The 12,180-nt window shown below is 33.9% G+C and overlaps 1 protein-coding gene across 5 annotated transcripts in view; it reads left to right on the forward strand.

Moving 5' to 3' along the window:
* The window catches only part of RB1CC1 (RB1 inducible coiled-coil 1), a 91,491-nt gene that overhangs the window by 66,743 nt on the left and 12,568 nt on the right, over positions 1-12,180 (forward strand). For all 5 annotated transcript variants that reach the window (XM_001488471.7, XM_005613169.4, XM_070221544.1 and 2 more), the window contains 3 exons: positions 120-285; positions 3,148-3,256; positions 3,363-3,603. In XM_001488471.7, coding sequence (XP_001488521.4) covers positions 120-285; positions 3,148-3,256; positions 3,363-3,603 — 516 coding nt within the window. The remainder of the gene's footprint in view (positions 1-119; positions 286-3,147; positions 3,257-3,362; positions 3,604-12,180) is intronic.

Here is a 12,180-nt window from a genome sequence, read left to right on the forward strand (position 1 = left end):
TGTTAGGTTTAAGGAAGATACATGCCCTTTCTGATGTCAACTAACTATGGTATTTGGCATATTTGTGATTGCATCTGTAATTTTGAAAAGAAATTTTGATACTATATTTAATTTTCAAGTCCTGCCATTGAATCTACCAGAGAAGATTCTTCAAGCCTAGTTGCTGAACTTCAAGAAAAGCTTCAGGAAGAAAAAGCTAAGTTTCTAGAGCAACTTGAAGAGCAAGAGAAGAGAAAGAATGAAGAAATGCAAAATGTTCGAACATCTTTGATTGCTGAACAACAGGTATGTTCCCCTGTCCTCATTTTATCTATTTCAGGTCTAAAGAAGGCAAACATAAATTAACAAATATAATTTCTTTGTGTAGTTGATGGTTTCTTACATCTTAAATGTGATTTTCCTACATTGACCCTGTTAATATTTATTAAATATCTCTTCTTCATGATAAAAAGCGTTTTCTTTTTAATGGTCATTATATCACATAGACAGGTGACTCAAACTGAAGTAGTCCTAGATTAGAAATTAGGAAACGTGAGTTCTGTTTCTGGCTTCTTAATTACCTGAGTGATCTTGGATATATCATTTAACTTCTTTATAATTCAAATTAGTTTTTTGTAAAATGAAAGTGTTTATACTACTACATAAATGATACTTGAAATTTTTTCCCTAAGCTCTAAAAACTTATTCCAAATTACATGCTGATCAGTACAAATTTCTTGTATTTTGTTTAATTATTATCCCTATGATAGGCTGGTGGTAGATTAAGGTAGAATAATGTTGAAGTTTGCTGATTCACTTATTAATATTGATCAATGGCGAGATGTAAAGCTTGTGAGGTAAGCAGGAGCCAGGCCTCTTAAGGACTGGGATGCCTTGTTAGGGAGCTTCTGCTTTACCTTAGGTACTGGACAACAGTTGAAGAGGAAATAAGGGATTGGATTTATCCTTAACCAAGATTGCCCACTGACAACATGGAGGAAGAGTAGAGGATACAGGCAGGCGTAGGAGCAGTTGTGTGTCTGCTGTTGTCATTCAAGCCAGGGATACTATTGACATACATTTTTTATCTCAAGGAATGTATTTCTGAAACTGGTACACTTTAAAGTTGATGTACACAGCATTTTCTCTTGTTTTCCTTTTCCTAAAATGGTGTGATTAAATTAGTGTCTTTTTAAAGTTTAAAAAAATGTCAGTCAGGGAAGGGAAAGAAAATATAGAAGTATGGTGGCTGGCCTGGTGGTGCAGCGGTTAAGTGCACATGTTCCGCTTCGGCGGCCCGAGTTCACCAGTTTGGATCCCAGGTGTGGACATGGCACTGCTTGGCAAGCCATGCTGTGGCAGGCGTCCCACATTTAAAGTAGAGGAAGATGGGCAAGGATGTTAGCTCAGAGCTAGTCTACTCAGCAAAAAGAGGAGGATTGGGAGCAGATGTTAGCTCAGGGCTAATCTTCCTCAAAAAAAAAAAGAAAAAGAAAATACGGAAGTATGGTTCAAAACCCTTAGGAACTTTAAAGCTTAAGACCTGGGCAAAGAAAGAAGAGCCTGAAAAGGGGGAATGAGAAAGAGTAACCAGAAAAAAGAAGAGTGTGGCTGTATAGAAGCCAAGTTTAGAGAGGGGGAATAGCCACCAGTTTTAAGAAGTATCAATGACAGGGTCAGTAATGTTTTTAGAAATCTGAATTTGTACGTTCTTTTTCATGATTCTTTTTACTTAAAATAGACCTTTCTCACTCTCTGCCTTCTTTTTCTCCGTGTGCTCCTTTGTGAACACATATGCACTCTCAGATTTCCAAAATTAAGTAGGGGATGAATTAACTGACTGAAACTAAAAGTATGAAATTGACAGCTATCTAATTTAAATTAGTTCTTATTTTAAGGCCTCTTTTAAAAAATATTTGTAAAATGAGATTAGGGGAGGCAACTTCTAAGGTACCTTCTAATTTTAAATAGTTTGGATGTTAAGTGATAGTTATTTAACTTGATTTGCAACTGGTTTTATATGGGTGACTTGGGTGTAGTTCCTTCTTAACTAGCCCTTGTTTCTAATATGCTTATTATAAATTGTGTTAACTTTTCTAAAAACCATTTCATGTTACAGAAACAGCAGAGATCATGAAAATAAACAAAATGACTAATATGCTATTATAAATATTTATGAATTTTCTATACATAAATAATATATATAGCATTGGTTTAATACAAAGACATGTCATAAATGTTGCTTTTGAGGGATCTTCCTGTGTGCTTTCTGGTTAGAAATGATATTTAACTCAATATTTAATGAATTCACTAATTTGGATTTAAAAATGCCATATTCATGTTGAATCTCCCTGTTTCCAGCATTATTGGGATAATGCATTGATTGAAGGATCATAGACTCCAATTTCGGAAGTGGAAATGCTGGGCAGATGGGAAGAGTCAATGTAGATCATGTCATCATTCAACTATTGCTCTTAAGTTTCAAGATCTTAATGGAGAGCTTATAAATGAAATTTGATAGTTCAGTCATCTTTATGAAAGAAACTCTGTGCAGTTAGAGTTGTCAGATTGACTCATGAGACCTGTGCAGGCAATTGGATATATGAGCTTTACAGTAAGACAGCTTTTATAAAAGTTGAGGAGTAACAAGTCTAGCCATTATAAACCAGAGTTTGCGGTGGCAATGACAAATATCCAAATAAGAGGAGGAAATGGGATAAAGTCATCTCTAAAATGTTGTTGTGGCATTTATGATTTAGCTAAGGACAAAAGGAAAATTCCAGAGACAGGAAGATTACTGAAAGAAAAGTGTGTAACGCCACTTGTTAAGTTGTTGATCATTTATTTTTTTCTTTCCCCAAAATTTTAAAATCATTTGCTAATGCTTTTCCTCTGCCAATAAATAAATACGTGGGCAATAATGAAAGATAGAATTCATTTTCAAGATATTTAATGGGAACATATCTTAATATGGAAACAGGAAAATACAGTCGCATTGTGTTTACCGCAGTATAGCGTTTTTATTTAAAAATAAACGTCATTTGTGAATTACTTTATCTTTTCCATATTCAAATGCACCATGCAAAAATATTTGCAAGTGTATTTTCTTTAACCCTCACTGCTGTGTGTTTGCAGATAATTTAAGCAGTTGTCATTCTGTTGTTCCAGACCAATTTTAACACTGTTTTAACGAGAGAGAAAATGAGAAAAGAAAACATAATCAATGATCTTAGTGATAAGTTGAAAAGTACAATGCAGCAGCAAGCGCGAGATAAAGGTTAGTAATGTTTTGTAATATGATATTTTTAATTCCTTTTTAAAATTAAAAAAAAAACATATGAAATGTTTTGTAATGCTTATTTCAATTGGGGGGGGGCCTTCAGATTTGATAGAGTCACTATCTGAAGATCGAGCTCGTTTGCTTGAGGAAAAGAAAAAACTTGAAGAAGAAGTCAGTAAGTTGCGTGGTAGCAGTTTTGTTCCCTCACCGTATGTGGCTACAGCCTCAGAACTTTATGGAGCTTGTGCCCCTGAACTCCCAGGTGAAACAGAGAGATCAGCCATGGAAACACAAGATGAAGGAAGAATGGATTCAGCAATGGAAACAAGCATGATGTCTGTACAGTAAGTACATCTGTCTTCACCTGTCTTAAATAACACAGGTTTTAAACCACTTATGCACTTCTCTAAACCCGAAACTCTGAAAATATGTTTAGCAATATTGGTTGTATATCTGGAAGTCATGCCATTTTAACTCTTTAAGCTATAAATGTGAGAAATATTTTAATGTTACTGGTTGTGTGTCTATGTGAATTGCTTTGGCATATTTTCATACTATGCTTTGTATGTGCACCAGAATTTTTGTAGGCTGCCGGGGTAGTGATCACTGCAGTGCTGTCGAGCTATTCTTATTTACAGGGAGTGTTTAAACTTTGACATTCACTACCTGGGAGGAAAAGGTGTTACTATAGTAACAAATATATTCATTTTGGTGAGGGTATATTGGGTGGGGGGAAGGCAAAGGAATTTTTTGAAAAGTAAAAATGTAAGTAGGTTTCTGTTTAGTTCAAAGATAGGACTATAAATTGATTAACTTGAGTCTTGGAAAGATAAAAGGCTTAAGAATGTATGTGAGAAGTAGAACAAATGTAATTCAAAAAAGCAAGGCATAAACATTTAAAGAGACCATGGGAACTAGAAGACATAAATGACAGAATTAAGTCCAAACGTATGTGGAAAAGTAAACCGACCTATCACAACAAAACTTCTCAGGAAAAAAAAGAACATTCAACTGCATTCTGTGTCAAGAGAAGCACCTAAAGAAAAATTATACAGAACCTTTAATATAATGCGATTGAAAAAGATATATAGGGCAAATAATAAGGAAAAAATGCATAAACCATTCAAAGCAAAAAGTTTTAGGGCCCGGCCCCAGGGCCAAGTGGTTAAGTTCGTGTGCTCCACTGCGGCGGCCCAGGGTTTCACTGGTTCAAATCCTGGGCGCGGACATGGCACCGCTCATCAGGCCACGTTGAGGCGGCGTCCCACATGCCACAACTAGAAGGACCTGCAATTAAAATATACAACTATGTACCAGGGGGGTTTGGGGAGATAAAGCAGGAAAAAAAAACAAAATTGGCCACAGTTGTTAGCTCAGGTGCCAATCTTTAAAAAAAAAAAAGCCTTGAGGGTTTGTTTAAAATAAAAAAAGTTTTAAAAAAATAAAGAGGAAATTTTATGAGAGAGGGCACACTTAATTATAAGCAGTTAGTTGTTAACTCGTAGGTGCTTAAAAATGTGATCAGTTGTGTATGAATCAAAAGTGGATTAAACTAGAATAAGAACTTTCCAGAGCCACTATTTGGCTAGGATACTTTTTCCTCTCAGGAAACAATGAAGTGAAAAATAAAGCAAGCAACACAGAAACAGTTAAGAAAATTAACTACGTACCAAATCACAAAGGAACTTTCAAAAGTTCTGAATATTGATATAATTCAGGCCACAAAACATAAGCAACATTATTACAAAGTAGTAACAAAAATAGGAGTTTATACATCTGGATATTTGAATACCTGTATATTCATATCTATACATAGGCATGATTGGAAAATGGAAATTTAATTATTTAACACTAAACAATAGTATCAAAAATGAGGGATATAATCAAGGTGGTACACTTGGAGAACTGTATAACCTCAATTACATTTATTAGAAAAGTAAATAAATAAAAGTAAATGAGCTATGATAAATAAATACAATCAAGTAAAAAGCAGGAGAAATAAATATGTGGAATGAATACAATCATAATCACAGGTATGGCTTTAAAAATTACAGAGAATAAGATATAAGTTAATCTCACTTGTGAATATAGATGTAAAAAATCCTAAAGACAATTTTAGCACGTCAAATACAGTGGAGTATTAAGATGATATAGTCATCATGATTCAGTGGAGTATTTTAGGAATGCAGTAATGATAGTTAAACATCAGAATGTCTCTCAATGTAACCATATTCAGTGATCACATGAGAAGGATTATATGATCATCTCAGTAGATACAGAAAAAATGGCAGTTGATAAAATTTGGTGCCCATTCATTAAAAATAATAATAATAAAAAAATAAAAAATAAATAAAAATTTTAAAAAAGTGGCCAACTAGGAAGAGGGAACTTTCTTAATTTGAGAAGAGTATATGTGAGACACTTACAGCAAACATCAGATTCAATGTTGAAACATTTAGAAGCATTTTCTTAAATTTAAGAAGAACACAAGAATGCCAGCTGTCACCATCACTATTCAAGCCAATAAATAAAAAAAATTGGCAAGTAAAGTCTGAACTGTCTTCATTTCAGTAGAATATCCTTTGAAAGCACAAAGACTTAATAAACTATCAAAACTAATAAGACTGCATCTGAGTGTAGGTCATAGATATATCAAAAAAAGAGCAGTTTGCATATTTACTGGCAAAAGCTGATTTGAATATATATATAAAAGATCCGAATAAAAATTTAAGGAAATAATTTCATAGTAATGAATTTAACAAAAAATGTATAAGACCCTTGTGGAGAAAACTATACAACTTGATGAAATATGTGAAAAGGCCTGAAAGTAAAAGATGGATGGAAATACAGTAAAGTTAGGTAAAATTTGATGTTGGATGCTAAAATTTATATAGAAAAATAAATGTGCAAATATAGTTAACATTTTCAGAAATTAACAGTGAGTAAGAATTTATCCTGTTAGGTGTTAAGGTATAGTCTAAGCTATATAGATAGTAATTAATTCAGTATATTGATGGTAAAGTCACAGGCAAATAGATTACTGAAATTGGTGGTCTTGAAATAAATCCATGGATATGTGGAAATTTATTTATGGCATTTTAAATCAGTTTGGAAAAAGAAATAGGACATTGGAGTAATTGGTTGTCCATTGGTGGAGGATAATCCATATTTTACATTATATACCAAAAAATATTACAGATGTATTAAAGACTAAAAATTTTTTTTAACCTATAGAATTTCTTAAAATAGGAGACTACTCCAAATGTGGAGTAGGGAAGCACAAGGAAAAGAGTAATAGATGTTGTTACGTCAAAATTTAAAACTTGAGTACAACAGAAGATACAAAAGACTAGTGGTTAATATTTTAAACAAATAAAAGATAAAAGCATTAAACATGTAAATAATGCCAGTTCTTCACAATCTTTTTCAAAAACTAGAAGAGAATTCTTCTCAACTCAAACAAATAAATCACAAGAGAAAATCTCTCTCTTTTTTTTTAAAGAACGCAAGGAAATGTTTTAATTTGACGGGTATGTTTAGTTCCTTGCTTGTGGTGATGGTATCATGGGTGTATGCATATATTTAAACTCATCAAGATGTATATATTATAGGTGTACAAATTTTTATATATCAGTTTTACCTCAGTAGAGCTAAGAAAGAAAAAAACGCTAGGGGTAGTAATGCGAACTTGGTCCTTTTCTGATTGTTTGTTGCATGTGCTGAGTTTCTACCTGTTTCAGCCTACTTTAGAAATCCTCCTTAATTTTCTATTTGTGCTTCTAAAGTTACAGAACAGAACTATTCATTTTTAAAAAGTTAGAGGCAATAGATTAGCACAGTCATTCTTCAGATTCATTCTCTATACAAGCAACATCAAAATTGCCATTAAACTTCTTAGGAATTAAAATCTTGGGACCCATCGCAGTCCTACTGAATCAGAAACTCCACATCAATTAAGAAAATATCTCTAATAATTAGAGATGGAAATATTTTCAGCAAAATACTAATAAACCAAATCCAGCAACATGTAAAAGAGATTTTTATTGGATTTATCCCAGGAATGCAAGGTTTGTTTAATATCTGAAAATCAGTTTCTGTAATACACCATATCAATATCAATGGATGAAAAGAGAACATTTAACAAAATACAACAGCCATTCATTATAAAAACACTCAGCAAACTAGAGATTGAAGAGAATTTCCTCAACCTAATAAAAGGCATCTGTGAAAACCCACAACTAAGATCATATACTCAATAGTGAAAGACTGAATGCTTTTTCTCTAAAATCAAGAACACTTGCATAAATTTTCTCTAAATGCTTTTCTCTAAAATCAAGAAGGACACTTTCTCTAAAATCAAGAAGTACTGCTTACTGCTGGTACTCAACATTGCACTTAAGGTTCTGTGAGGGACACTTAGGCAAGAAAAAGAAATTACAGGCATCCATATTGGAAAAGAAAGAAAACTATCTCTTTGCATATATAACATGATCTTATATATAGACAGTCTTAAGGATTCCAGTAAAAACCAATTAGAACTAGTAAACTAGTTCAGTAAGGTTGTACAATACAAGACCAGTATACAAAAATCATTTGTCTAAGGGCTGGCCCTGTGTCTGAGTGGTTAAGTTCGCGTGCTCTGCTGTGGTGGCCCAGGGTTTCGCTGGTTTGGATTCTGGGCACGGACATGGCACCGCTCATCAGGCCACGTCGAGGCAGCGTCCCATATGCCACAACTAGAAGGACCCACAACTAAAATATACAACTATGTATTGGGGGGATTTGGAGAGAAAAAGCAGAGGGAAAAAAATGAAGATTGGCAACGGTTGGTAGCTCTGGTGCCAATCTTTAGGGGAAAAAAAATCATTTGTCTAGCAGTAGGCCATCCAAAAATAAAACTAAGAAAATGAATTCCATTATGATAGCATCAAAAAGACGAAAATACTTAGGACTAAATTTAACAAAAGGAGTTCAAGACTTGTACACTAATGATTACAAAACATTGTTAAAAGAAATTAAAGATGACCTAGAAGGACATCCCATGTTCATTGATTGGAAAACAATCTTGTTAAGATGGTAGTACTCCTCAATTTGATCTGTGATTCAAGACAATTCTTGTTTAAACATGGCTTTTTTGCAGAAATGGACAAGCTGATCCCAAAATTTGTAAGGAAATGTGTGGCATCCAAAATAGCCAGAACAATCTTGAAAGAGAAGAATGAAGTTGGAAACACACGTGTCTTTATTTCAAAAATTAATACAAAGCTAAGATAATCAAGACAATGTGGTGTTAGCCCGACATGTATATAGATCAACGAAATAGAATTGAGATTCCAGAAATAAACCTTTACATTTATAGTCATTGAAACCCTTGCATTAGGGGCCAGGGTGCCAAAACAATTCAATGGGGGAAAGAATAGCCTTTTCAACAAATGGTGCTGAGACAGCTGGATATCCATATGCAAAAGAATGAAATTGGATCTTCACCGTACAACATAGATTAACTTAAAATGGATCATGGACCTAAATGTAAAGCTAAAATTATAAAACTCTTATAGGAGTAAGTCTTCATGACCTTAGATTAGGCAAAGCCTCTTTCTACAAGAATTAACATTTAGAAGAAGACACAATTTCTCCCTTCAGTCCAGTTTCTTAAAATATACTTGGGGAATTATACTTGCAGAAGAATTTAAAAGCCTACATTACAGCTAATGCCACAGAAATACAAAGAATCATAAGAGACTAGTATGAACAGTTATACACCAACAAATTGGACAACCTAGAGGGAATGGATAAATTCCCAGAAACATACCACCTTCCAAGACTGAATCATGAAGAAATAGAAAATCTGAACAGACCAATTACTAGTAAGGAGATTGAACTGGTAATCAAAAACCTCCCAGCAAAGAAAAGTCCAGGACCAGATGGCTGTACTGGTGAATTCTACAAAACATTTTTTAAAGAACAAAACCAAACCTTCTGAAACTCTTCTAAAACATAAAAGGATAAGGAACAATCTCAAATTCATTTTACGAAGCCAGGTTTACCCTGATATTAAAGCCCGACAAGGACACTACAAGAAAAGAAAATTACAGGCCGTTATCCCTGAGGAACGTAGATGTAGAAATCCTCAACAAAGTATTAGCAAATTGAACTATTAGCAAATTCGACAATACATTAAAGGGATCATGTACCATGATCAAGTGGTATTTATTCCAGGGATGCAAGGATGGTTCAGCATCCACAAATCTATCAGTGTGATGTACCACCTTAACTAAATGAAGAATAAAAATCATATGGTCATAAATGCAGAAAAAGTATTTGACAAAATTCAGCATCCTTCCATGATAAAAATTCTCAACAAAATGGGTATAGAAGGAATATATCTGAACATAATAAAGCCCATATGTGACAAACCCACAGCTAACATCACACTCAACGGTGAAAAGCTGAAAACTTTTCCTTTAAGATCAGGAACACGACAAGGATGCCCACTCTTGCCACTTTTATTCAGCATAGTGTACTGGAAGTTCTAGCCAGAGCAGTTAGGCAACAAAAGGAAAGAAAAGGCACCCAAATTGGAAAAGAAGTAAATTACCTCTTTGCAGATGACATAGTATTATATATAGAAAACCCTAAAGACTCCACCAAAAAACTGTCAGAACTAATAATTGCATTCAGTAAATTCATAGGATTCAAAATCAATATACAGAAATTAGTTGTATTTCTATACACTAACAATGAAATATCAGAAAGAGAATTTAAGAAAAAAAATCACATTTACAATTACATCAAAAAGAATAAAATACTTAGGAATATATTTAACCAGGGAGGTGAAGATGTATCCATTGAAAACTGTAAGACATTAATGAAAGAAATTGAAGAAGACACAAGTGAAGGGAAGGATATCTTATGTTCGTGGATTGGAAGAATTAATATTGTTAAAATGTCCATACTAACCATACAGATTTAATATAATCCCTTTCAGAATTCCAATGGAATTTTTCACAGAAATAAAAAAAAATCCTAAACTTCATATAGAATTACAAAAGCACATGGGTAGCCAAAGCAATCTTGAGCAAGAAAAACAAAGCTGGAGGCATCATACTTCTTGATTTCAAACTATATGTTATGATGCTATAGTAATCAAAATATGGTCTTGACATCAAAACAGGCACATGACTCAGTGGAACGGCATGGAAATCCCAGAGATAAACCCCCACATATATGGTCAACTAATAAATAACAAGGGAGCCAAGAATAGTCAAGAAAGGATGGTCTTTTCCAAAAACGGCATTGGGAAACCTGGATAGCCACATGTAAGAGAATGAAACTGGAACCCTGTCTTACACCGCACACAAAAATCAATTCATAATGGATTAAAGACTTAAACATAAGACCTGATACCATAAAACTCATAGAAGAAAATGTAAAGGGTGAACTCCTTGACATTGGTCTTGGCAATGATTTTTTTTGGGGCGGGGGGGCGTGGTTTACACCAAAAGTAAAGGCAACAAAACAAATATAAACAAGTAGGACTATGTCAAACTAAAATTGTTTGGAACAGCAAAGGAAACCATCAACAAAATGAAAAGGCAACCTATGGAATGGGAGAAAATATTTGTAAATCATGTATCTGATAAATTGTTAATGTCCAAAATATATGAGAACTCACAGAACTCAATAGCAAAAAAAATAAATAATCCAATTAAAAAGTGGACAAAGGACCTGAGTAGACATTTCTTGAAAGAGAAGATACAGACAGACAATAGGTACACAAAAAGGTGCTCAACATCACTAATCATCAGAGAACTACAAATCAAAACCATGATGAGATATCAGTTGGGGTCTGTATTATCAAAAAGATGAGATCTAACAAATGCTGGGGAGGATGTAGAGAAAGGGGCACCCTTGTACACTGTTGGTGGAAATGTAAATTGATACAGCCACTATGGAAAACAGTATGAGGGTTCCTCAAGAAATTAAAAATAGACCTACCATATGATCCAGCAGCCCATCTCTGGAAATATCTCAAAAGGAAACGAAGCCTTTATCTCAAAGAGATTTCTGTATTCCCATGTTCATTGCAGCATTATTCCTAATAGCCAAGATATGGAAACATCCTAAGTGTTTATTGACAGATGAATTTAGAAAGAAAATGGATAAGAAAATGATGAATATATATATGTAATGGATTATTATTCAGCCATGAGAAAAGAAATCCTGTCATTTGCAACAACATGGATGAACCTGGAGGGTATTATGCCAAGTGAAGTAAGCCAGACCTAGAAAGACACATACTGCACAGTATCCCTTATATGTGGAATCTATAAAAAAATAAAGTCAAACTCATAGAAACAGAGTGTAGGAAGGTGGTTGCCAGAGGCTAGGGGGTGGGGGAAATAGAGAGAGGTTAGTAAAAGGATGCAAAGTTTCCATTATAAGATGAATAAGGTCCGAGGATCTAATATATAACCTGGTAACTATAGGTGATAACACTATTATATAATTGAAATTTGGTAAAGGAGTAGAACTTCAATGTTTTCTCTCCCCCAACCCCCAGAAAGGTAAGTGATAGATGTGTTAATTAACTTGATGGAGGGACTTCTTTCAAAATGTATATGTACATCAAACCATCCCGTTGTACGCTTTATTTATTTATTTTTTTGAATGGTTTGTTTCTTTTTTCTTTTTCTTTATTTTTATTGAGGTAACATTGGTTTATAACCTTATTTATTGGTTTGTAACATTATTTCAGGTGTATGTCATTATATTTCAGTTTCTGTGTAGACTACATCATGTTCACCACCCAGGGACTAATTACCATCTGTCATCATACACATGTACCCTATTACCCCTTTTGCTGCCTTCTCTCCCCAGGCTGTTGTACACTTTAAATATCTTATAAATTTATTTGTCAA

The sequence above is a fragment of the Equus caballus genome, chromosome 9 (genome assembly GCF_041296265.1).
Source record: "Equus caballus isolate H_3958 breed thoroughbred chromosome 9, TB-T2T, whole genome shotgun sequence".
NCBI lineage: Eukaryota > Metazoa > Chordata > Mammalia > Perissodactyla > Equidae > Equus > Equus caballus.